The 27,081-nt window shown below is 38.2% G+C and overlaps 1 protein-coding gene, 1 long non-coding RNA gene and 1 pseudogene across 5 annotated transcripts in view; 2 read left to right on the top strand and 1 right to left on the bottom strand.

Annotated features, from left to right (window-relative positions):
- ap1g1 (adaptor related protein complex 1 subunit gamma 1) overlaps positions 1-20,163 on the top strand; it is a 29,766-nt gene extending 9,603 nt beyond the window's left edge. For 2 of the 4 annotated variants that reach the window (XM_016475623.1, XM_016475624.1), the window contains exons 2-24: positions 4,635-4,838; positions 4,951-5,075; positions 5,916-6,057; positions 6,158-6,254; positions 7,714-7,790; positions 8,203-8,211; positions 8,762-8,857; positions 9,490-9,570; positions 9,657-9,755; positions 9,848-9,903; positions 10,116-10,229; positions 10,308-10,448; positions 10,907-10,961; positions 11,585-11,707; positions 12,191-12,280; positions 12,361-12,485; positions 12,594-12,698; positions 12,816-12,957; positions 13,849-13,975; positions 14,640-14,741; positions 14,821-14,981; positions 16,037-16,135; positions 18,241-20,163. In XM_016475623.1, the coding sequence (XP_016331109.1) occupies positions 4,638-4,838; positions 4,951-5,075; positions 5,916-6,057; positions 6,158-6,254; positions 7,714-7,790; positions 8,203-8,211; positions 8,762-8,857; positions 9,490-9,570; positions 9,657-9,755; positions 9,848-9,903; positions 10,116-10,229; positions 10,308-10,448; positions 10,907-10,961; positions 11,585-11,707; positions 12,191-12,280; positions 12,361-12,485; positions 12,594-12,698; positions 12,816-12,957; positions 13,849-13,975; positions 14,640-14,741; positions 14,821-14,981; positions 16,037-16,135; positions 18,241-18,342 (2,469 nt within the window). In that variant the 5' untranslated portion in view covers positions 4,635-4,637 and the 3' untranslated portion in view covers positions 18,343-20,163. The remainder of the gene's footprint in view (positions 1-4,634; positions 4,839-4,950; positions 5,076-5,915; positions 6,058-6,157; positions 6,255-7,713; positions 7,791-8,202; positions 8,212-8,761; positions 8,858-9,489; positions 9,571-9,656; positions 9,756-9,847; positions 9,904-10,115; positions 10,230-10,307; positions 10,449-10,906; positions 10,962-11,584; positions 11,708-12,190; positions 12,281-12,360; positions 12,486-12,593; positions 12,699-12,815; positions 12,958-13,848; positions 13,976-14,639; positions 14,742-14,820; positions 14,982-16,036; positions 16,136-18,240) is intronic. The other 2 variants (XR_001633096.1, XM_016475626.1) reach the window with 2 other exon arrangements.
- LOC107679904 (uncharacterized) lies at positions 20,138-21,219 on the bottom strand. Its single transcript, XR_001633097.1, has 2 exons — positions 21,044-21,219; positions 20,138-20,745 (listed from the first exon to the last, which is right to left on the bottom strand). It is a non-coding gene; the product is annotated as an uncharacterized LOC107679904 (long non-coding RNA).
- A 4,437-nt stretch (positions 21,220-25,656) lies between these two features.
- Positions 25,657-27,081, top strand: part of LOC107679893 (PH domain leucine-rich repeat-containing protein phosphatase 2-like) — a 70,576-nt pseudogene continuing 69,151 nt past the window's right edge.

The following is a 27,081-nucleotide window of genomic DNA, read 5'->3' as shown; positions in this document are numbered from 1 at the left end:
AGTCTAAGGCCCCGTCCACATGGAGACGCGTTTAGCTGTATACGCATAAATTTTGTATCCTATAGGCATTTTGTCCAGACGGATCCGGCGTTTTAGGAGAGTGAAACCGATATTTTTTGAAACCGGGTCCCAGAGTGGATAAATCTGAAAACGCCGCCCTTGCGTTTTCGTGTGGACACCGAATCTGTATATTTTCTGAAACGATGATGTCATCAGCCCACGTCTTGCCCCCAGTCAGACACCGCTACGTCACGTAACGGCAACAAAAACATGAACAAACATTGCATGATTGTCTTATTATTAACTAACATTAACACAGATTAATAAATGTATTGTTCCATTTCGTTTGTATACCGCGCGCAAGGTTTATGCGCATAGTACAAGACTTCTCCGTTTTTAGTGTATCTCTGTGGCAGAATTACATGCTGGTCTGGCATGTATACTACATCGTTTTGTGTCGGTTTTGTGGTTTCGTGTGGACGCAGATATTTCTTGAGACGAGGGGAAAAAAAGATTGGATAGGGAAAGCTCTGGCTTTGTGTGGACGTAGCCTTAGAAATGAACTCTCCTTTCCTCAAAGAAAGAAGACTTGGCTTTCATCGAACTGGCAGAATACCAAGTACTGTGTGAAGGCATCTGACACAATACAAAATGCTAGTTACTTATTGCTGGAGCTTATTGAAGTGGAAAAAATGTGATAGCCGAGACGCTGGTTTGATTGTTTCGTTTTGTAAAAAAAAAACAAAAACAGTCATTCTGAACCTTTTTGGGTTTATTTGCTTCCCGCATTTTTGTGACTGTAATATCTCATTTAATAGATAGTTGTCAGTGCTCATTTTAACAGACTCAAAGTTCTTTGTCAGCCAGTTGTTGCTTCAAATTTGAGAGCCTTTTTTAAATTTCAAATATCAAATTACATTGACTTCTCAAGCCCTAATTTCTAATGCTAATATGTATGCAGATTTTATGACCTCATATTAATTGAGACAAACTGGAATATTTGTACTTAAAAAAAATCACACAAAAGTGCCATTCTGAATTAACTACTAGTGAAGACAAAGATGTTTAAAAATGGGGAAAATGTATGTATCAAAAGACCCAAAGATATATACATTAGGTTCATATCACTTTTAAACTGCAGTATTTATGTTAAAATTCCTTGGAATATGCCCATTTATTATAGTTTCTGAAAACAAATAATTCTGATGCATTTTATAGAGTCTGTACTATATATTTTTTTATTTATTTATTTTACAAACTGGTTTTGCAGTCATAACAGTAAAGAGTAATATTAATGATAGCAAGAATATCACTTTAGCTGTCCTTTCTTTGAATTTCTGTTTTTAAAACCATAAGAATGAAAATGTGTTTTTCGCAAAACTGTGAACTTGAGATAAAGGCCACTGCATGTTTTATACCTTAGAATAACACTTTGCTTTTATCACTACATGCTTATTAATTGGACAGTGACATTGCATATTTGTCATTAAACACTCTTCTTTGCACTATCCAACCATTTGCGACCGTAACTTTTGTTGTTCTGCTGGGAGATGCTGAGAATGTCTTTGTTTAGCAAGTAATTACTGTAGTTCCTTTCTGGTTCGAGCAGCTTAATTACCGTATTGGCCCGAATATAAGACGACCCTGATTATAAGACGACCCCCCTTTTTCCAGATGTACCTTTTGGAAAAAGGCTTTTTAAAAGCCAAATCTGTTTTTTTTCTCAGTAAAACACATTTTGTGTTCAATTATTTTCATATTGCATATTTTTCCTATTTTAATTTTTGTTTTGAAAGTATGGTAAAAACTGGTAAAATGTACCAACAATCACATTAAAAAAATATACACTTTACGACAGCGTTTTTTCAGATGTATTTCCAAGAAAAAAACATTGTCTTATATTCGGGTCAATACGGTAGGTGCTGCATGCTAAGTGTGGGGCTCCTCTGTGATGGAGAGCCAAAAGCAGCTCTCATCTCTGCATGGAGGAAGGGAGGAATATTAACTTTGTGTTGCGTCTTGGCTCTGTATGCATGTATGTATGTGTGTGTGAGATGGATCTCCTGGTGTGATTAATGTGCGTTCTCAGAGCAGTAAACCACTTGTAGTGCTCCGTCTTTCCAGTGCCACTGATTGCTTGTTTTTGCAACTTACATTTAATTACAAGGTGACCTCACACTATCCATACACTCCATCACCGCGTTGCGACGAGCTGCTCTTTGTGTGGGGTGAAAGTACTGTAATGTTTGAACTTGAATGCCATGTCCGTTCAACCTCAGTCTGCAGGATGAGTAATTTCCTGTTCAGTCTGTTTATATGCTCCACGTTCATATATTTAACTGCCACAAAGCTGTCCCCGCACATCCTACGACACCTTCCTACGATAATCCAGAGAGGGTTTTTGATAGATGAGCCTTCTCTTTCTATTAGCAGCCCCATTTCACTCCTTCCATGCTAATAACCATCTAATTCTCACTGTTTATGAGCTGAAGATCAGTTTTCTCCTGTGTGGCAGGTGTTAGTCTGACCTCTACTTTCTGTGCTCTCTTTACCTGTATATCTGCATTGTTATTTGCCTTCATTTCGAATGCTAATATATGTTTATTGGGTTTCTCTTTTGATTAGTTGTCATGTCAAATTTTTGGAAAGCAAATATAACCAGATTAACTTCAATATCTTGAAACTTTATAGCACAATATCCCTCCTACTGTGAAGGCAATGTTTCTGTCAAGTGCCCTTATCCGTTTGGTTGCTCCAGATGTTTGTGTTAGAGCTGGATTCACGTTGAATGTTGTAGAAATAGGCTCACGCAGCTGGGCATAAATAGGCAATCATGTAATCTTACCACTTTGTATGTGCTCCCTTTGAATTTTTAATCAGCCTCCAGTGGATTGAAACCAGATTCTGTTGAAGGAATGGAATTTCACAGGTGATTCCACCTGCTTGTGTCACATTGGCTGATAGAGCTGATTATGGCCATACTCTGATGTCTGCCTTTTCCAGACTGACTGTCCCCATAGAAAAGATCGCCACATGTTGGCGATTATGAGATTAGATGCAATTATGAGATGCTTGGCGTCCTTTGGGATTCTTAGAGCTCTGCAGAACGACTGATCAAGAGAGCGCTCTGGGGTGTTGTGCTTGATTCATCTCACAGAGCAAGAACGATTTCCCTATTTACGTCATTAACATGGCAACGCTTCATTTAGATTTGACAACTGGTTGCTGTTGTGGACTGTAAAATCTAATTTATTAGTTAATGTCATGAGAAAAGCATGCTTTATATAAACAGAGATATCATTCCATTAAGCTTGATGTCTAAAAAGGTCTGAAAAGATTTTCTTTTTTTTTATTGAATGGGGGATGTACAAAACTGCATATTTAAAAAATCAGCTAGTGTGTTGCTTGAATGTCTAGTCAACTAATTGGCCTTAAAGTCTGCGTGAACCGGAAGTTGCTGCCGACTTTATTTCAGTGTAGTGACGTATTTCCAGCTGAAACGGAATATTGAATAGAGGGCATGGTTTTATTTTTGCGCTCCTCCTCTCGGGCTCTCACTCATAGCAATCTAACGGTTGGAGGGGTGTGTTTAAGGATATTCTGCCCAAGCCGTCAAACTGACGTCATCAGAAAAGGAATGCCATTCCAGAGCGGAAGTAAATGTTCAGATTTTGATTAAAGATTACGAAGACAAACAATTTTTTTCAGCGGACTAACTTGCACGGATTAATTGTTCACATCATTACTAGCAATGTGCGCTAGTAAAGTAAATAAAGTCAAATTTGATTTCATGCGGACTTTAAGGACAGCCTGTATAATTAGGCAGGCTTCAGTTTCATCTGTCCCTATTTGGATGCATTTCTTAGGTAGCGTTTATATAAGACCAGCTGAACCCAGTGAACTATAGATTCATTTTTAAAATTATACTATGTTAACTGGAAAATGTTTTAAAAACCAAGCACTCGTGTTGAGATGGTCCCCCAAAAAAGTCTGAGATGCAACACAATGAAAGTTGGTCTGAAAGAATATGGATGTAGATATGGTGCTTTTAAAGAGGATTTAAAGGTGCAAAGGGGTTTAGTGTGAGAACTGTATTGCAGGCATTGCATCCTGTCAACATCTTAAACATACATTATACATCATATTATTAATATATAAAATATACTAGTGCTGGGCAATAGACGATATTGTATTGTATAAATTGTATAATTTATGTCTAGCAACGATGAAGCTCTGAACATTTTTAGTCGATTTAGATTAATCTAAAAGCGGATCTCAGCAGAAAAAAATACAACAGCCCAGTCAGTGCATGTCATTAATAAGTCTACATGTTCTGCATATCTCTGTGTGAATGAGTGGCGTAGTTTTGTCTGCTTCACGAGCTCAGTGTTTTCAGCGTCTGAGGACATGTACACATGAACTTCATCTCCAGAGCTGCTCTGAAAGTCACTTCACAAGTTTTTCACTGGTTCATTTGAGAAAAACTACCACTTAAAACTGTGAATTTGTTTCATGTTCACTTGATCTTATGTTGCTCTGGCAAATGCAAGCATTGTATAAATCATCATTAGTCTTGGCAGATATATTGGCACTGCTGTGACACTCCACTGGCTGACACTGTGCTTTTATTACAGAGGATGCCAGCTCCGATCAGACTGCGGGAGCTGATCCGGACAATCCGGACGGCGCGAACCCAGGCCGAGGAGCGAGAGATGATCCAGAAAGAGTGTGCTGCCATTAGGTCATCCTTTAGAGAAGAGGACAACACATACCGCTGTAGAAATGTGGCTAAGCTGCTTTATATGCACATGTTGGGCTACCCGGCACACTTTGGCCAGGTGAGAAAACAGTATTTCAGAAATTACAGGAATCTTTAAAAGGGCTGCAGGAAGCGCCCACTTTAAACAGACAGAATTTTGCAGTGTTTGATGGGCAAAATCTCATTTTCAGCTGGAGTGCCTGAAACTGATTGCATCACAGAAATTCACAGACAAACGGATAGGATACCTGGGAGCCATGCTACTTCTGGACGAGAGGCAGGACGTTCATCTCTTAATGACAAACTGCATCAAGAAGTGAGTGAGGCAGGGATCTCATCTTGTTTCAACACTTCCATGAATCACAGCTGGCTGTGTGATTGGTGGGAGTTTAATGTGACCGTTGTAGGTGGAGAGTGGAAAGTGCAGGTTGATGGGGATCTGCTTCCTGAGTGTGATGGCATCTTAAATTGCTCTCTTTCTTTGTTCCATTTAGTATCTCTCAAACATCTTATTGCAGATCTTCATTTCTTCAAAAAAAAAAGGCACACCAGTGCCCCATGTTGATGTAATTGCCTCTTGATTTTTCTTGAGGACTCGTACCAAAATTTTGACTGAACAGGAAACGATTGTGGTGTCTTAAGCATTGCTTAAATTAGATTTTTATGCTCTCAACAGCCAGTAATTCACGACAAATTGTGGTCAGAACAAACCATATTTAATGCATTTTAAGCAACTTGCATTGCATTCAGTATATGCATTTTTATCAGTTTGTGCATTCCCTGGGAAATAAACCCATGGCCTTGGTGTTGCTAGCACCATGCTCTACTGTTTGAACTACAGGAATGTTGCATGTAATTGCCAGCTCTCATTGAAAATGAATGACTTTGGTCGCTTTGCTGTCAGTTCTTCCTAGATTAATTTGCACTAAAATATTATGGTGTTTGATTGGATGCACAGCCTTTGAAATAAACAAAAGATACAGAAAGCTACCTCAATTTCTCCATTTTAAAAGTAGAATTTTTTTTTGTCTGAACTATTGAAATATATTTAATTTTAGCATCCTTTTCCCCCTGCAACCCACCAATTGAGAATTAAATTAAGCCTTAAATTATCGTATGCATTGCTGTGCATCTTCATCTAATCTTCTCTCTGCAGTGACTTGAACCACAGTACACAGTATGTGCAAGGACTAGCCTTGTGCACCCTGGGCTGTATGGGCTCATCCGAAATGTGCCGTGACTTAGCTGGAGAAGTGGAGAAACTCCTCAAAACGTCAAACTCCTATCTGAGGAAAAAGGTATTACACACTCCTTCACAGCTGAACGTGGACTTCATGTCCAGTTGGATGTCGAGCTCTGAATGTGTGAATGGTTTTGACATGAGCTCTTCGCCCTCAGGCAGCACTGTGTGCGGTTCACGTCATCCGCAAAGTCCCGGAGCTGATGGAGATGTTCCTGCCAGCAACAAAAAACCTGCTCAGCGAGAAAAATCATGGTGAGAGCTGCACTCTTTAACCTTTCCCATAGGTCTCATTTTATTTTGATTAAAAACTAATAAACAGATGCATCGTTCTTACTAAGCAGAAAATTTTCCTCGTATATGCCTTAACATATTGAAAAACTGATGCATGTTAAATAAAAAATTTAAACTTTACATTTTGACAGTTTGATTTAAGGTGGATGCTGCCAACTTCTTAAATGGGGAAAATTAGCAATTTCTTGAAGGTTTTTTCTAATGTAATGTTCTAAGCCAGTGGTTGTCAAACTTTTTACACCAAGTACCACCTCAGAAAATATTTGGCTCTCCAAGTACCACCATAATGACCAACATTAAAATACAGTAGCGTAGTAGGCCTAATTATTCAGCTACAGCTATGCACATTTTAAAAATGAGGCAGTTTTATTCCAAATAAGAATATTTGTTATTGTCTGCCACTTTAAACATTGTAAATACAGTTTGAACATTAATACTGCACTGTGCTTACATACAGGTAAATAAAAGTTTTACTGAGAAACACTCAGTTTCTCTTGTTAATACATTTGGCCAAAATCTCACGATATAAAATACGAACAGCTATGATATTTAAAACGTACAAAAGTGTATTGGCAACAACTAGACAGCAAATGCCAAGACTCTTCTCTGTTCTTTATACACACAAAAACATTAGCCTTTATAGACAGCGATTCTTGAGTAAAGAAACGCTGTACTTATTCAAACATCAGTTCTTTATTTACCCTTGCATTGTGAAGAAGTAGACATCTGTCTTCAAATGCGTGTTGCGGCGCTTCATTCTGAATGGAGGCGGGGTGGAGTTATGAGGTTTGACTGACAATGAGGATCCAATGGCGTTACAAAGTTTAGTCACAAGCTCTTTTGAATGCTTTTCATTGGTTAAAATATTGTAAAACCCACAAACCGACATAACAATGACCAGTAGCACTGATTTAAAATAATAACGAAATATAATAGAGATAAGGAAGTTTTTGATAATTTTCCATGGCACACCCGACAACAGTGGCTGGGAAACACTGTTTTAACATTAATGTATATTTAAGTCAGTGATTCCTCTGCGTACCACTAGAGGGAGCCCGCGTAATCAGTTATATTGTTTAAGTTACTTATTGATTTTTTTCCCCCTGTCCTCAATGTAATTTTCTGTTATTAAAAAAAAAACAAGGTCATCATCCTCCATAAACAAAATAAGACAAAATTACAGAAATCTGTATCATATCAAATTAAGCAAAAATGTTCAAATGTGAAGTTGACGCATGTAAAATGACTGTCAGTCCCTCGTTAAGCATTAGAAAACTTTAGCTTTTTTAATATGTTCAGATTTAAGGCAGTCACATTCAGCAGCAACAGGAGAAAATTGGTTTGTTCATTTTCCTAATGTAAACAAACCTGCTCACGAGTTATATAAGGAAATCAGTGTATTGTTCTGTGTTTTCTGCAGGAGTTCTCCACACATCTGTTGTCCTGCTCACTGAAATGTGTGAGCGAAGTCCTGACATGCTCTCTCACTTCAGGAAGGTATGTAGCAAGCGTTCATGCCTTGACCTTCAGCAGTCACCTCTAAAACGGTTTATGCACCACATCAGCCACTCTTACACAAAAGCACTCTTATCTGTTGCTGATAGCGTTGACATGACTACTGAAGTGAGACTGTAGTCCTTACTGAAATCTGGATGCTTGTCCTGGATTTAGCTGCAGGTGTGTTTATCTCAGTGGGAGATGAATACGGGTTCTTCCTCTCTGTGTATCTGCTTCTAATCTTCCCACCCCCAGCCTGATCTACTGTGCCAGCACGCCCACCTCTCATGCTCATAACCGTAGCATTATGTTAAGCTATTCTCTGAAAGTGACTTTTTTCCAATTGCCCCCTAACATCTACTTCATATTTTTTCTGTCATTTGTCTTCGTTACAATTCCTGCATTGTGTTAGAATGAGAAGGTAAGAGGACATTCTGGTTTCATAGCTGGTGCATGCTTAAAGAAAACAAGCCAAAAAAAAGTCTCATCATGGTCACTGTAGATGTAGTCCAATTTTTGGTTTTGATGTACTGTTTATTTTGCAATTGTTGTCATTTTAAGTGTTTTCTTTTGTTTTTATTCAGGATTACGTAGACCTCATATACATTTTCACTTGTCCTGCGTTTACCTTTAGATTAATTTCTCTTTCATACGGTCACTATTGGGTTGTGGTTTTTCCAATATGTACATTAAAGTGGGGGCACATATGAAATGGAGACTTTTGCCAAATTAATAAGGATCATGTTAATACACACAGAAAAATGGCAAACAAACAAAAAACACCACTGACATGATCTCCATGTCTTAATGTATAGTGAAACCATTCTATTGGAAGATGATCAACTCGGGGTGCCTACGTGTATTGACACTTACTGACCCTTTTTATGTGCTGTCCTGTTTTGAAATCTCTATGACCCTGCTGTAACCTTGCTGATAGTCTTTCATTTCTTCTCCCACTGGTTTTTTTCTAGCTGGTTCCACAACTTGTACGAATCCTGAAGAACCTAATCATGTCAGGCTACTCCCCTGAGCACGATGTGTCTGGCATCAGTGACCCTTTCCTGCAGGTAAAGACACATCATCTCCTGTTAATGTTGCTGTATTTGAAAGTCCCCTAAGTGATGTTGGCTCTTCTGTTTTATTGAATTAGACACGCCTCCGTTTTCTAAAACCAGGGCTGCAAAGATAACGTTTATTCCAGTTGTAGTTTTGCAGTGGTAGCAAAATTGCACTCTCCCATGACAAACTCAAAATTGCTCTGCGCTTTACTTAAATGATTCATCTCAACGTGCGATCAACTTCCTGCTTCCCTTATATGGACTGATCTATGAACATGCAAAATGAGGCAGAAAGTGCCTTTCATTTTTTCTTTTGATTGGGTCAGCCCCTTTTACTACACTTAGGGTTGTCACCGAGACATTATTTTAGGACACCATTTTCAATGATATGTCATGCAATAGAGTGCCATTCCATTAAATAAAATCTCTTACAGCACTATTAATGTTGCAGTTGATGGGGTACATTACAAAATTTAATTCACATGTCATTTTTTTTGGTCCGATGCAAGAAATTGATTTTTAGAGTGGTCCTTAAGTTTGCAATCCATTGTGCCCATATGAGGTGATATGCCTGTTCTTTATACCCTAAAGCAATCTGATGAGCTCCTCTGGGCCACACTGTGTCTCTTGGCATTTTTAAGGTGCGGATATTGAGGCTACTGAGAATTCTGGGAAAGGGTGATGATGATTCTAGTGAAGCTATGAATGACATTCTTGCACAGGTAAGCAGTCTGATTAGATCTACTTTATAACCACGTAACTTTCCTTTGTACCTTCTAAAGATTTCCCATCAAATTATTTTTAATAGGTTGCAACAAACACAGAGACGAGTAAAAATGTAGGCAATGCTATCCTCTACGAAACGGTTCTTACTATTATGGACATCAAATCAGAGAGTGGACTAAGAGTGAGTGTTACTCAGATTGGCAGTGCTGTGTGAAGTGGTTCAAAGGTGTGTGCAGAAAGTTTTTGAAAATGCTGTTGTTTATGTTATTACAGGTTTTAGCAATTAACATTCTGGGACGTTTTCTTCTCAACAATGACAAAAACATCAGGTATGTGACGTTCATGAAGTGACCAGCGTGAAGCAGTTTAATGCTGTTCAGTGATGAAGACCTTGAGTGATCCATCGACTGAGTGTTTCAAATGTTGACCTCATTGTTTCTGACATCAGCTTTACTGTGGACTGAAATAGCTCATGTGCTGTCCACTGTAGACTTGATTTTCAAAATTATAGGGCTTTGAAATTATTACTATCCCTAATCAGATATGTGGCATTGACCTCTCTACTGAAGACTGTGCAGACAGACCACAATGCTGTGCAGAGACATCGAAGCACTATTGTGGACTGCTTGAAAGACCTTGACGTGTCCATTAAAAGGTAATTCATGGATGGATTTATATATCACGTATAGCATAAGAGGATGAGTCCCACTGATTACGCTTGTCCTTTTCACAGGCGTGCGATGGAGCTGAGCTTTGCCCTTGTTAACGGCAACAACATCCGGGGCATGATGAAAGAGCTTCTGTATTTCCTGGACTCCTGTGACCCTGATTTCAAAGCGGACTGCGCATCAGGGATCTTCCTGGCTGCTGAGAAGTAAGGCTGTTTATTGTGAAATCATGCAAATTATGTTGTGCAGAAATCATGCGAGAGGAAGCACCAATGATTTCCATATTCACAGCAGTAATGTTGTACGTCCTTGCAGCCCTTAGGAAAGCCTGCAGTCTCTTATTAGAGTTAAAATAGTGTAAAAGCCTAGTTAAGTGAATCCGATCAAATTCAATAAGCAAGCCCATGAAAAAATAAAGAGCTGTTCAAGTAGAGCAGCTCGTGGCTGTGTGATGATAAAATGAGTGATCCATCGGCAGAAGCTCATTCTGTTGACACCTTTATATCTGACAGCACTAAAAGGGATTTGGTGTTTTAAGAGTGTTTTAAAGAGTATTACTTAGTTTGATGCTTTTTGCCTTGGTGGCTTGGTTTTATATTTTGTAAGCTTTAGACTGCTGGTTTGCACATATATATCTAACACTTTTTTTTATTTTTTATTGCAGGTATGCACCCTCCAAAAGATGGCACATAGACACCATTATGAGGGTTTTGACAACGGTAAATGTCTTGCTTTCATTCTTTCTTACTAATAATCTGCTTTACTCCTACCATTAAATTAGATCACATTCATGATTATTTGAGTTTATCACGTGATGTAAATTTAAAGTACACTTTGGAATAGACAGTGTTTTGTATAGGTTGCTGATGAACTCTTAATATTGAGTATAGAATGTGAAGAATGATCCTATTTTCTCTGAGAGCATTTCTTAATCTAAGTCTTGGTGATGTGTGTTTTTAGTTCTGTATGTCATTTAATGCCCTTGTTCCACCAAAATGGTGTTGTGCTCATGCTAAAGCCAGTGCTTGGCCAGGGATCTGCAGACATCTTTCAGTTTGCATTTCTACTAACTTGAGCCAAATGATGATATAACCTTCCCACAAATAAACACAAGTCTTGAGGACATTTTAACATCCGCAATAATTTAATTCAGTGTAGTTTTGCAGTGGTCTTTCCAGATTGAGTAGCAATTAATTGTTAGCAGTTCCTGGTTAAAAGCCAAAGTGTTGTAAGGTTTTTGTTTTTTTTTTGGGTGGAAATGCACAAAACCGCACCCTTTTGGTGGCAATGGGGTTTAAAATGCCCTTCTGATGTACCTGTTTTGTTGTATCTGCTCTTGTAGGCAGGGAGTTATGTCCGAGATGACTCTGTGCCCAACCTCATCCAGCTCATCACAAATAGTGTAGAGATGCATGCCTACACTGTACAGAGACTCTACAAAGCCCTCCTGGATGACATCTCTCAGGTTAGAATCATCTTAACACTGTTTTCTCTTCACTGGACTTGTAAACCCAAAGTGCAAAACTTGTCATCTGTTAGTTTCATACAATAAAATGAATCTGCCAAAACCGAAAATTAGCATGTTGTTGTTCCAAACCCATGTGACCGATTGGGCTTCGTTCAAATGCAAAAGGAGATGTTTGAAAAGAATGTTCATTCTGCTCTTTTCCATTCACTGTATGAAAGTAAATAGTGACAGATGCTGATCTCCAATTTGATGATAATGACAGAGAACTGTTGAAAAAAGTTCATGCAACTTGTGTGCCTACATTCCAAGTCTTCTGCAGTCATAAAATAGCTTTGTGTGAGCAGCAGAGTAGAACGTATACTATATTTGGACCCTGAATGCATCATACCCCATTCAAAGAATGTTTGGAATGACATATGGATGACTAAATGTCAACAGAATTATGTCTGTGTGAACTAACTCAAACTTTTCTTCCTGAAGCAACCTCTAGTACAGGTGGCATCCTGGTGCATAGGAGAGTATGGAGACCTGTTGGTCTCAGGCCAGTGTGAGGAGGAGGAACCCATTCAGGTAAATGACCTGTATGCCCTTCAAACCACACACACACTTATTTTAAAGGCAGAACAATTGTATCCGATTTCATCTCTCAGGTTTCTGAAGATGAGGTCCTGGATGTTTTAGAAGGTCTCCTCGTTTCTAACTTGTCCACCCCTGTAACGAGAGGTTATTCCCTGACTGCTATCATGAAGCTGTCCACCCGTTTCAGCAGCCTGAAGTGAGCATGCCTGTTCTGAGTCACTTGAGGATGTATTTTCTTGAAATGAGCTTGTGTTCCCAAACGGATGAGGCCCTGATCTTTCATTTATTTTAATTTGCTCTGCAGTCGAATCAAAAAAGTGGTGTCGATATACGGCAGCAGCATAGATGTGGAGCTGCAGCAGAGAGCTGTGGAATATAATGCACTTTTCAAAAAATATGATCACATGAGGTAAGCGCTCACCTACTGTTCCAGACTCATCTTTGTCACACTTAATTTTAACATTTAATGTTCCCCCCCCTAGGTTCAGTTTATTATCCTCACTCTTTCTTCCTTTTTCCCATGAAGACCTGCATTACTAGAGCGAATGCCTATTATGGAAAAAACAGGCACTAACGGCCCAGCAGAGATTGTCCAGACCAATGGAGAAACAGAATCAACCATACTGGACACAAAACATCTGCCCAGCATCACTCAACCAGCCAGTCAGGTGGGTTTCTAGAGCATGGTTTCTCAATCCAATAATCTGACGGTGTATTCAGCCTCTAAATGTAAGTATTTCCCTCATAGACATGATGCAAAAAACAGGGTGTCAAAAATCCAGTATACATGACACATCATTACTTTGCTAGAAGTACAGTGTGTTCTAAGGATTGTACTGTCATTTAACAACATACTGATTGATCAGCTGAAGTAACTTCTTAACAAACAAAAATTCACTAAGGTTTGAAAGTTGTCACTTGGGAAAATTACCTAAGTCAGTCTATCCCTCACAGCCTCATTTTCATTAATGTTAAACTCAGTATGGCATCTGACCTTAAAATAAGGTCAGTCAATTTCATGATGCCATGGGCGATACAGGGCCGTCAGGTTAGAAAAAAATAAAAGGCAGAGGACAATGAGCGGGGCAGCTCAAACGCAAGTATTTTAGGCACCAAGAACGCCATTCCTCAAGGTTGAATTGTGCTACTTGAACAATAGCAGAGTAAATTATTTTCATGGTGATTAGCATGTTATGGGTCAAAGAACATGCGGTCAGAAAGCTGTCAATATGGTGAATGTAGTGTCTGGGAATGCATTTATTCTGCATACCTCATCTAGTCAAATTATGTACTTTTTTTTATGCTACAGTTTGGCAATTCGAACACAGTGGCAGTTTAGTTCAGTGAGAGCTCTACTAATGAATCTGATCTAACAAGCTGAATCAGGTGTACTAGGTAAGGGAGACATCCAAAATGTATGGTGCGTTGGAGTCTGTAATAATAGATTGAGAACCTCTGCTAGAGTAATGGAAAAAAACCTCTCTGGTATGGTTGAGCAGATATTTAGCGGTGGTGAAATATTTACTGTATGCTAATGGTCTGTGTTTCCTGTTTTACAGGCAAATGATTTATTAGACCTACTCGGAGGTAATGATGTGGTACCTGTTATCCAAACAACCGTTCCCACAAAGCCTGCGTCAGCTGGAGGAGAACTGCTGGATCTGCTGGGAGACCTTTCTCTGACAGGTCAGCTTGCTGGCACACCTCTGCTGCTCTGTAGCAAATTCACATCCTGCCATTCCTGTGTCCCCATGTTTTGAGCACTGACCAATTTTACTGTAGCTAAGTTTACATGCACCTAAATAACCTGTTTAAAATGGGATCGATGGCTCAGTCGGATTGAAAAGCCTTCATGTAAACTCCTCAGTCGTTCTGATTGAGCTTGATCTGAATGAAATTTTGATCAGATGAGAGCTGAAATATTCTGATCAACAGGAAAAAGTGAAGCATGTGAATCTGACATCAGATTCAGAAGTACCTAGTGCACTGCACTATGATGCATTTGTTTTCTTATGTTTTACAATTTACGAATGCTGCAGTTATTTTTAGAATACAGGTAATGCACATGCAAACAAATATGTGAATCGTATTGCAGTGTTTAGGGTTCATGTAACAGAACTTTCAGAATCTGAAATTGGATTAGATTTGTTCCAATCAGTGCATGTAAACACATCTACTGTTTTAAAAGTAGTTCACCCAAAAACAAAAATACTGTTATTTACTCATCCTCATTTCAGTCCAAACCTGAATGACTTCTTTTCACTGGTAATTTTCATTTTTGGGTGAAGCCCAATTGAACAATTGAACAAGTGAAGCCCTGCTCATACCGTTGTGCCTTCTCCCTCCTTAGGTGGTCCGACCCCCACCCCTGCTCCCTCTGTGCCCATGTCCCAGCCCCCTTTCCTTTTGGACGGCCTCACCTCTCAACCCCTCTTCAATGACATTGCAGCGGGTGAGCTTGCATTAAATTTCATCATAGTGGTTAATGCAAAATAGGACAGTGCAATTATCATATCTGTTTCTTCTCGCAGTCATTCCGCCAATGACGGCGTACAACAAAAACGGTCTGAAAATTGAGTTCACATTTGAGAGGTCCAACCCCAACCCCAATGTTGCAGTTATTACCATCCACGCCACCAACTCCACCGAGGCTGACATGACAGAATTTGTGTTCCAGGCTGCAGTACCAAAGGTTTGTTCTTTCCCATCTAGTAGCACTGTTTACGGAGAACTCTAGTTGGTTAACCTGGCTAATGATATAAAATGCAAGCATTTTTTCTCTCTTTACTGATCATTTAAATGCACCTATATTAGACCTTTTGGTTACATAATCCACTGCTATTAGAGTATTCCTGCATATGTTTAATAAGAATGTTATGAATAAATGAAGACATGCACATTCTGTTACTGTGGATATGGAGCATGAAGTGTTTAAATGGCATATCCCAGAATGTTTTTCTAGTATGATATATTCTAAAAACCAGAATATTTGCTTAATCAGGTTATGCCAATCACAGAGTTCTCCCGGCTTCTGATCAAATTTAAGGTCATCAAAAGTCTTAAATATATAAAAAGTGGTATAATAAATGTCCTAATTGTCATTTTAAGAGGTATTAAATTTGGGGATAGAAAAACAGGAATTGGGAGTCTAATTTGATTATTAAACTTCAAAAGGCTATGATTTCATTAAATAAATGTGAGCAAGTCAAAAGGCAGCACTGTTATGTTGTAGAAGGTTATAAGAAAGCATATTTTGTTTTGCAGTTGAGTGTGTTTCACAGCCTGTTTAATTAAGTTAAGGAATCTGAGATATAATTTATTTTAAGAATGTATGGGTTTGTCGGCACCATTAGCCTCGTGGTTAGTGTGCCGACACATATAGCGCAATTGTGCTCACATCGACCCGAGTTCGATTTCCGTCTCTAAAGCCATTGCCGATCCTGCCCCACTCTGTCTGCTCTCTACTGTCCTATCAAATAAAGAAAATAGCCCATAAATATAACTTTAAAATAAAGATTGTATGGTTTTGTTCTGCATGGACATACAGTGTTAATTGTATTTGTGCAGATCTTAGGAAGTAATTTTTTTTATTATCTCTGGAATCAGGTTGATGCATTCATGTGATGCATACACAATCAGAATATGACCAAATTCCTTTTAATATTGGAATATTCATGTGCATGCAAACACGATTATAGCATCATTCCTGCTCCAGTCAAATGGTTAATTGTTTGTTTGTGTTTTTAGACATTCCAGCTGCAGCTTCTGTCCCCCAGCAGTAATGTAGTCCCAGCACTCAACCAGGGAAGCGTCACGCAGGTCATCAGGGTTCTCAACCCACAGAAGGTAAGATGTTACTGTGAGCCCAGGCCACACTCCGCTTCCTATCGCAGTAGATCTTCAGAGATCAGTCCATTCATCCTGAAGCACCTTCAGTAGTCTGATGAGGGTTTGAGCTGAGCGAAGCTGAATATTGTTACACTGAAGTTGAAGACAATGCCAGCCATTATGGATCTTGGTTTAAAATTAGAAGTAAATATGACACATCTCTGTGATTTTGATGGTTTAAGCTGAAGGCAGCGTCTCACTAGCTGACTCCAAATCAACTCAAAGGTGTCACACCTACCGTTTTTATGAACTTGTCGTAACTTGACAAAAGATGAGGTGCACTCTGCAAACAATCGAAATTGAATTAGGACTCAGTTCATGGGGTTACTTTACCCTTTGAATGTGTAATTGCCTCTTCGAGGCTGTGTCATTTAAGTATAGGAGCATCCTAGAAAAACACTCGGCTACACAACCAAAAGCATTTGCAATATGTGGTTTTGCATTTACAGAGGAAAAGTTTGGATCAAATCAGAGCAGGACCGTTGTTTTCAGCATAAGAAGCTCACTGGTCGCAGCTTTTCCTAGTGGCTGAACTGAACTTGTCAGCAAAGCTCCCTCTGATTATCCAACAGCAATGTAAATAAAGTTTACTGCTGAAAAATCAGCTAGCAAGCTGCTGCCCTTTAGTTTTTAAAAACAAATGCATGAGGACAGTCCGAAGCTGATTAGACTTTCGTTTTGTTCTGAAGTTGAAGCTTGAGGGCTGCACAATTAATTGAAAAAAAAAAAGAAAAAAAAAAAAACAGAATTGCAATATGGCTTAGTGCAAATAGTTGTAAATGCTTGATTTACATATATGAAGAGTTTGGTTCCAAAACGCTATAAATCCATTTTGATTAATTTGAGTAAAAATGTGTTTTTGATGAAAACCACTATTTTCTGTTTGAGGAAAAAAAATTAACTTAAATGATTTTAGCAAATGGCTGCAATATAACAAAGAGTGAAAAATTTAAGGGGGACTGAATACTTTCCGTACCCACTGTGTATATATATATATATGAATGAATGAATGAATGAAGAGTTTGGTTCCAAAATGCTATAAATCCATTTTGATTGATTTGAATAAAAATGTGTTTTCTTTACCAAGAAAGTGGCAAGATTAAAACCACTATTTTCTGTTTCAAACTTTCACATAGCATCTTTAGGTTATAATAACACTAAAAATTCAAATCCAGATTTCGATTTTCAAAGATTTATTATAAAATTGTATTATTTTTTTTCCCACAATGCAATAAATCCATGACACGTTTTTTTTTCTCACATTAGACCACAGAAATTCCAAAATGACATTTCCCTTACATTCAACTTCCAAAAGTGAATTAATCTTTGCCATGTTACATTCATTTAGTTGACTAGTGCCTATACGCTGTATTAGCGCTATGAAATGGTGCGCTGTGATTGGTTGAGCGGATATATCGCATTCTGCAGAGAAGGGAGACTGACGTTTGTCGTGGTTTGGAAAAAAAGCGAGAAAACATGACAGAATAACTCGGTGGATTTCGCATTTTGCGTAAAATTAAAAATTAACTTTTCAATACCGACCAGATGCAATACTGATTTTGGCGGGAAAAAAAGGCGTTAATTGTTTTTGAACCAAACTCTTCATATGCACTGCGTGAATGAAGAAATTAAGATAACCATCCATTTTATTGTCATTTAGTGTTACATTGTAATAATAATAATAATAATTTATTTGATTTGATTTTGCATAAATTACAATTTATTTTTGCATAATATTACAATAGTAATGCTTATTTTAAATCTTTAATATTTTTAATAATATTATTATTATTATTAGCATTATTATTATTATTATTATTATATGGTCATATTAATATATTATAATATTTTTTTGCCAAATTGTGCAGCTCTACAAACACGCATGGCAAACCTTTCACATTTTAAATCCGAGAAATCTCAAACCATGTTATGTAGCCCTAGTTTGCCACCAGTAATGCTTACATTTATAGCAATTAATGACTCAATTTTATGGAGAAACATCTTAACTCATACTTTAAGAAATTTTGTCTTAAGCATGTACCTGACCTCCTCTTTTATTACAGCAACAGTTGCGAATGCGGATCAAGCTGACATACACTCACAAAGGCTCTCCTGTACAAGACCTGGCCGAGGTCAACAATTTCCCCCCTCAGTCCTGGCAGTGATTTGCTACCCTTCTCAATCTTAAAGACCCCCAGCAAGGGAACTATGGGAAAGATGTCCCCTCCCCATTCCCAAATGATCCCCCGTGACATCACCACAGATCGCTGCCCTGGGGTTGCATGGGAAGCAGTGGAATCTTCCTGACACAGTCAAGAGTTGATGGTATGAAGACTGATGATGATGATTACAGTGACAATGATGAAGCAAAATCACAAATATCTCAGTACATATCTTTTCATTTGTTTCTTTGCCCGTCTGTCTCTCTCTCTGCTTCGGGGTTAATGCGAAATGTCCATGCTCACACTTGCACTTAGCGCTGTGCACTCTCACTTAATCTGTCACTGTAGTGCACTCCCACACTCCGGCTCACCCTGCCGCCCAGGGCCCTTACATGGGGAAACATCACTCGTGGCCACTATACAAAGGAGCTGCTTGTTTGATTTGTCTGTTTTTGTCCATGTTTTTAATCTTGTTAATGGGTTTGGTGTATTTTAAGAAAAACAAAAACAACAACATACTGAATTAATTGCGAAGTCTGAACATTTGCACCTTTACGCATTTCAGAATCAAGAGGAAAATGGGTTGTGATGGCGCCTTAAATCATTGTTGTACATGGCATTTCTTAATTTTCGTGTAAAGTTGATCTAATGTCCTGTAATAAAGTATACCAGGTGAATGCTCCGGATACAAGCTATGTTGTGGCTACACCGTATTTCACATGAAACGGTTGTCTGTCAGCGGTAATGTACACACTAACGGATCTGTCCAGAAGTGCTTGACCTTCATCACATGTATCATCATGAATAGGCAAGTTCATACAGCTCATACCTTGACATTGATTTCTAAATGTCATCGACAATGACACTGGAGCGTCTCTTTTTGAGGTGACTGAGAGAGAGAGAGGGTGTTGCTTGTTACTGCTGGCGCGGATTACATCACCCAATAGTTTTGCATCATAAAATCTAGATTCTAGACACTTTTCCCCAAAACCCTTAATTTGGCATTTTGTTGTTTTGTTTGCCTCTACTCATCACAGATGGTGTGTTCTTGTATTGTTTGTTTTTTTAAATCTTAAAATACATTTATATAGATTGAAAATAGCCTACACTAAATAAGTTTTAGCGCAATCCTTAAGGATCGAAATCTATTAAAAATTTAACGTAGTTAAAGAGCGTGTTCTTGAAATTCAAATTGATTTCTCACTGAATTAGCACAACTTGAGGCCCGGCGATGTATAATGAGGTTATGGTCAGCGTAGATGCTGTAAATATAGACTATGAATATATAATGCCTTCATGAATGTAGTTATATGCACCGAATGGACTTTTTTTCTTTTCTTTTTGTTTGACTTTCTGCAGTGATTTGAAGTATGGAAATATTGCCTGAACTAAAGCAATGTGCCTTTGTCATAACCAGTTAAAAAGAAAGCCCTGAGAGATGATCGGTTATCGTTACAGGAAGAGCAAGAGCGTGATGTCTGAAGAGTAGAGGACCTTTTTGTTTTGCTGTCATTTCACTCGAGTTCTCATCTCGTGTTAGTGTCTCTTCTTGCAGCTTCCAAAGGCAGTTCACAACATTAACCTGAATATACCTCACATTGTCGTCTTGTTTTGTCTTTGTCGGCTAGGAAGAGCACTATGATTGTTTCATCAAGTCATGGAAATGCTCACTTCGCGTCCGTATCCTCACGTCATCTCTCGCTTCTTTGTTTCCTTCATCACTTTGCGTAATTACATTCGTTATGCCACACTAAGTCTGGTAACCAAATCAAGAGATGTTCTTTGGGCTTGGGAAATATTTTTAGCAATGTTATGTATATGGAGAAAAAAAAAAAGACTTCTCATTCTATTAGCGTCTTTGTGTTTTGTGGCGATTCTTTCGATTTCTTGGCTTCTTCTGTACATACTGAGGGCTTTTAAGATGCATCAGCGGTTTCTTTTCATCCCTTTTTAAGATCCCGTTTTCTAAGACTTGCTTCCAGTACTGCACAGTGTATAATGTTTGAAGCTCTCTCTCAGAAAGTAGTCTAATTTAACAACTTCCCTGTTTGATTGATTGATTGTTGGAAAGAAAATGTACTATGTGCTGCCTGTATATTGTATATAATTGTAAAACGCATCAAACCGATCAAATCAAATAAAAATCCCATTTGAAGACCTATGACGTTCAGTTAGGGGTGTAATAATGTGCACATGATCTTCAGTTGGCTTTGTTTTGACTAGATGTGCGGTGGATCGCAGTCATGTACTACTGAAAAAATTAAATGCTGCTTATGCACACAGATATAATTTTTTCTTTCAATTTGATGGCCTGTAGCTGATTTCCTCCTTAAGTACTCCCAGTTTTACATAATGCAATTTAAAGATAAATAAAACTCATTTACTCACTCTCATGTCACTCCAAACCTGTATGCATCAAACCGATCAAATCAAATAAAAATCCCATTTGAAGACCTATGACGTTCAGTTAGGGGTGTAATAATGTGCACATGATCTTCAGTTGGCTTTGTTTTGACTAGATGTGCGGTGGATCGCAGTCATGTACTACTGAAAAAATTAAATGCTGCTTATGCACACAGATATAATTTTTTCTTTCAATTTGATGGCCTGTAGCTGATTTCCTCCTTAAGTACTCCCAGTTTTACATAATGCAATTTAAAGATAAATAAAACTGTCATTTACTCACTCTCATGGCACTCCAAACCTGTATGAATGACTTTCTTCTGTGGAACACAAAAGAATATATTTTGAAGAATGTGTAAACTGTCCAAATCCAGACTAGACTCCATTGATTTCCATTATATGGAGACGTTTCAATATCATTTGTGTTCCACAGACGAAAGTCATACAGGTTTGACATGAACTACACTCTTAAAAATAAAGGTGCTTCACGATACCATAGAAGAACCTTTTTTGTCTAAATAGTTCCATAAAGAACCTTTAACATCTGAAGAAACTTTTTCACAAAAAACGGCGAAAGAAGGTTCTTCAGATTATAAAAAGATAAGAAAGAGATGATTCTTTAAAGAACCTTTGACTAAATGGTTCTTTGTGGAATCAAAAATGGTTCTTCTATCTATGGCATCGCTGTGAAGAACCTTTTGAAGCATCTTTATTTTTAAAAGCGTATCTTCAGACCCCTTTATAGTAACATTGCTACATTGAGGAAAGCTTAAAAACCAAAGTTTATAGTTACAGTTTTCCCATAAACCACCTCTACTGATATTTCCATGCAGTTTAGGCTCTTGCATATTCCCAAACGGTCTTTTTTTTGTTTGTTTTTTTTTTGAAGCACTTGGAGTTGAGGCAAAACTTCATATAAAATGCTGTCGGGAAAAGTGAAATATCCCTGCTGTGAGAACACGGTCTCGTCCCTGAATGCTTTCTGAATCTGCTGCTTTTTACACTATGCATGTTGAAGAGTTCAAAACAACCATCTGTGAACTTGCCGAATCTCTCAGCAGGTTTCCCAACACCAAAAGATGATTTTTTTCAGCCGCATGTGAAAAAGCAATGTAAATATTGTCATTTCTACTCTTTATGTAAACATCCTGAAGTAATGCAAGCTAAGTTCGAATTCTCAAGTCACCATTATTCACTATATCTTGCGATACATGCACAGACCCTTGTACATTTGGAAATAAACTGTTGATTCTTCAATTAATCTTCATTGAGAAGCAGGTTTTCTTTCGGTCAGTCAGGGGGACTGGGTGTAACTGCTTGACCAGGTGGACTTTGTATCACATGCTTGGACGATTGCCTTCTCCATCAGAATCCCTTTGTAATCTGTAAAGGTATCGGTTGTTTTTTGAGTGTATCTATACATGTGCCCCCTTCTCAGATATTTTACACTTGCTGTTCAACACATCTGAACTTGTGCAGGAGGGGAGGACGAGCCCAATGAGTCTGACATGCTGAACTGAATCGCAGTCTCATGTCCTCGAGGAACGAGTGTTGGACTGAGTTCGTGATGATGGATGAAAATGACATGGGATATTTTAGACTTATGCTGTGTGTTATTGTCTTTGGGTTGGAGAAAATGATCAAACTAAATAAAAAGTCAAACTTGATGTTTGTTGTGTTGTGTTTTGGAAATAACAGTTTTTTTAGTTTTTTTTTTCATTTATAACTGAACAGAATCTGGGAAACACTGTTCTGGATGATCCAGAATGAGTTTTATTTCAGCGGACACTGTAGTCTGCTGTCACCCTCTTGTGCTTATCTTTGAAACTGCAATGGCATGGAAGCCAATGTCTGAATTATTGAAATATTCTATTTTCATCTTAACCCTCTGTTCTGTTCAGTTGACTCCAGTGTTGTATTTGTAAAAAAACAAAATCAACCTGTTATTTTCCCCTTTAAATTCTTTTTTAAGTGTCAAATCGAAACCCATCAGACAGTAATTATCGAAAGGTTTAAAGGAATAGTTCAATCTAAAATGAATATTTGCTGAAAATATACTCACCCTCAGGCCATCCAATATGTAGATGAGTTTGTTTCTTCATCAGATTTGGAGAAATGTAGCATTGCATCACTTGCTCACCAATGGATGCTCTGCAGTGAATGGGTGCCGTCAGAATGAGAGTCCAAACAGCTGATAAAAACATCCCAATAATCCACACCACTCCAGTCCAACAATTAATGTCTTGCGAAGTAAAAAGCTGCGTATTGGTAAAAAAACAAATCCATCATTAAGACATTTAACTTTAAACTCGTTTCTGGCTACCATAGTAATGATGATAATTAATTGCATTTATTCATGTTTTATATCATGGGTCTGATCAGAGTATGAATAAAACCTGATTGTAGTTTTAAACTACTAAGGTCTCTCGGGCCTCAAACAGATTGTGAAAGTTAATAAAATTGTCTTTGACACCACAGTGAAGACATTCTTTATCTGCAAGGATGAGATCAGGAAATGTTCTATCATTGATTGCAAAATTTTATATTGCAGTTATGACATGATCACATGTCTGTCTCCATCTCATTTGTACTTAAAGGGTTAGTTCACCCAAAAATGAAAATTCTGTCATTAATTACTCACCCTCGTGTTGATCCAAACCTGTAAGACCTTCGTTCATCTTCAGAACACAATTTAAGATATTTTTGATGAAATATGAGGGCTCTCTTGATGCGTTCAAGTCCTCCTGGGACGTTCGTACTTACAAGTTGACAAGTCGTAATTACGACGTCAGGTGCGTTCAAGTCAGTTTAGTCCGCACAAGATGGCGGTGTACCTTCTTTTAATAAATTACAAGAAAATACAAAAGGGTCTGCGTTTTTTTTACTTGGATTTCATTAACTAGCTGCGTAACAAGAACATGACCAATTTAAGTTTATAGGACAACTAAACTATCAATTTAAACAAAAATTTACCGTCAACTACAGACATTGCATCCATCGATTACGCCATGTTTCTCATTGACACGCCCGCAACTCGGAAACGAGTTTCCCACTCGTAATAACGACTTTGTGGTGGTGATCATCTTGGTACTTTTCTGGACCTTGAACGTGGTAGTTACCTTGCTGTCTATGGGAGGGAGGGTCAGAGAGCCCTCAGATTTCATCAAAAATATCTTAATTTGTGTTCCGAAGATGAACGAAGGTCTTACGGGTTTGGAACAACACGAGGGTGAGTAATTAATGACAGAATTTTCATTTTTGAGTGAACTAACCCTTTAAGGTGTTTCGTCAACTAACAACTAAATTTGTCTACTACACTTAAAAATAATGATTCCAAAAGGGAGTTTTTAGCAGTGATGCCATGGAAAAACCATTTTCAGTAAAAAATTCTTAGAACCTTTTTTTTTTTAGTGTGAACATTTAAAAAAATTTAAAGAGCCTTTGTCCACTTTAAAGAATCTTTTGTCCATTGGAGAGGTTCCATTGACATTAAAGATTCTTTATAGAAACAATGGCAAAAAAAATAACCTTTATTTTTAAGAGCGTAGCAATGTCCAACATGTGGATATAAAATTATATTACATTGTTTTTTTTTTCGCACATGGTGTCTCATATGTCATCTAAAGCTCTAACATTTGATAAAGTTTAGTTAGTGGGAAAATTGCTGGTTGTGGTGGAAATGACACTACAAAAAAACAAAAGTAATAATATGTGTTTTACAGATTAAATAACACTTCTATATGATTTTTCATATTAAAAGATTGAATTGTTCCCAAGACCATTTTTGACAGGTTTAGATAGTTTTAATGTGCCCATCATGTAACAAAAATAGACGTCAGTCCTTGGAATAGAAAAGTGTTGAGAAATTCATAACCTGTTTTATGTCATTTGTTGTCAGACTGTTAGGTCCTCATTTCTTCCTCCTCTTCCTAATCAGCTACCTTGACATGTTTACAGTCACAGACTTTATGCTTTATATTTGCTAAAATGTCAAATTTATCTCAATATGCCTGTGATTTATAGCGTGCTACAAAATGTATGTTCAGTTTACAGTTTAACTGCTTCAAAACACATTGCACAAGAAGAGCTAATCATTCCAGTTTGAGTGCTAGAGGTCAGTGATTCTTGATAAGAGTGAATGACTCCAAATCTCTCTAGATTTACAGACCTGATGTTCAACAGTACAGACTGATGGAGGAAGTGTCGTTTATCAGAAACCCTTACAATAGGAACGAAATGGACATTGATTAACTAAAAGAAAATGGTCGATTTTTTTGCCTCTTCTGGAGAGCTGCGTACTCAGTAAATGTTCAACCTGTGTTGAATACTAAATGAAATGTGTGATTTAAAAAAAAGTCAAATCACCAGGGGGTAAATTGTTCAAAAAGTTGAATCTGGTTTTGCATTGCATTTACACAATTCTGACTAGTCCATCTCTGATGATTGATGTAGTTTACAATCAGTAAAAAAAAAAAAAAACTTTAAATATATTTTTGTTTGATATTGACAGCTGTTTGGGGATATGTTGCATGTTACAAATGTTGTATTTTTTGAAATCTACCCTTCTGCTGGGATCAGAATAGCTGTTTTCTTTTATCAAAAGTTTCCCAATTTTACTAAAAACGTTTTGAACAACACAAACTGAGGATTTAGTCCAGATCAAAACCAAGATTGGATTTCGTGATCAAATCCGAATTCAGAATCTTTTTTTTCTTTTCTTTTGAACAAACCATTTTTAAGATTTGATCCAATCCGATGGCCAAAATCCGATCAGATTACTTTTGAACAACTGGCCCCAGGTTTAAATATTCTCATGAATAATTCAGCACCGGAAGTGCAGGAATGGACGGTGTTGTATGAATAATAATGAGCACCGCCCCTTTATGTTTATTGATTGGGTTTATTTGACAGCCGTGCGCTTCAGTCCCACTATGGCGTCTCATCAAATCAGGATGGGCTTTTTCTACCGCCTTCTGTACTGGAATTTATCTGTCGCCGACTGGTATCTTACATCTGGATTTCTGTGCTGAAAGGCGTCAAATGTAGGCGAAATGAAGGACGAGAAAAGCACAGCGCGGTCGCTCCAGAGCGCCGACACGGAGCGGAGAAATGCAGCCGATGTGGAGGATGGCCGGGTGGGCAGCGGAGCGCCGCTGATCCCGGTGCTGCATGAAGCACCGACAGCCCGAGCGGGAACGGGAATACGCGTTTTAAAGGTACCAGATACAGCTCCGTTTAGGTCTCAGCGTTGTGGGCCAAAGTACGTGTGAATCCGTGAACTGCATCAGCAATTATCTGTATAACACTTCCACACGCCGCCGTGTCTCAAAAACTAGCGAGCTCCCTAGCTAGACAGCATGAACGCGCCTAAGATGCTCAGTATTGCTGTCTGTGTAGGCGGTTCAGTGGGTTTTGTATCACATCCTGTGATAGTAGATGGTCTAGATCTCAATGCCATCTCGATTGAAAGAGATAGTTCTCACTTTGTCGCTTCTCCTTATTAGTTTATGGGCTGTGTCAGAATAGTTCCAGTGTAACGCCTGTAACCGGGGGCGTTCTGGCTATTTTGTAATAGCTATTTCTGTCTCTGTACACCGGCGTCAGATGGACGTCTGTGGTCATTGCGTCGCGTCTCGCTGTTTTTTAAGCAACTCGCTCCCTGAGCATTGTTGACATGACATTGTCAACTGAAAAAGTAGTCTAGTTATAGTTTTAAAAACGCGTCTTGAGTATGGCAAGCTGTTTTAACATGTATTCCTTAAAGTGCCCCTATTATGCCTTTTCGAATATTACCTTTCATGCAGTGTGTCATGTAGCTGTATGTGAACATAAACTATCTGCAAAGTTGTGAAGCCGACAATGCACGATAAATAAAGTTGTTGTCTATCAAAATAAAAAAAAAGTCGGCAATCGCCTAAAAGCGTCGTCAGGAATTAAAATGTTATTCTGTTACGGCTCTACAGGTCATGAAGTAACACATTTGCATAATGTCCGCCCACTGTTCTACGTCGCCAACTTGCCCGCCCACAAAGAGTAAAATTTCCGTGTGGTAAACATCATGTCGAGAAGACGCTGTATCCTACGCTGTGAGAGTAAATTTGTTTTATCACATCTTATAATTACCACAAACTTGTTAACACTTGACACTTACCACTGAGAAACGTCCTGCTCAAGTCGTGCTTGCGAATCAGTCTTTTGTCGATCAGCCATTTCAACCGTTTCATCATCAGACCTCCGGCTCAAATTGGTAAGGTACAATCAATACCATCTTTTCTATGTATTGACAAGTCTCCAGGGCTGTCATTCCGTTATGGCAATGGGCGTTTCGTTTCCGACACG

This window comes from Sinocyclocheilus anshuiensis, unplaced genomic scaffold (genome assembly GCF_001515605.1).
Source record: "Sinocyclocheilus anshuiensis isolate Anshui unplaced genomic scaffold, SAMN03320099.WGS_v1.1 scaffold256, whole genome shotgun sequence".
In the NCBI taxonomy this organism is placed as follows: domain Eukaryota; kingdom Metazoa; phylum Chordata; class Actinopteri; order Cypriniformes; family Cyprinidae; genus Sinocyclocheilus; species Sinocyclocheilus anshuiensis.
Note: the sequence above shows the minus strand (reverse complement) of the source record. Positions and strands in the feature narration are given on the sequence as shown.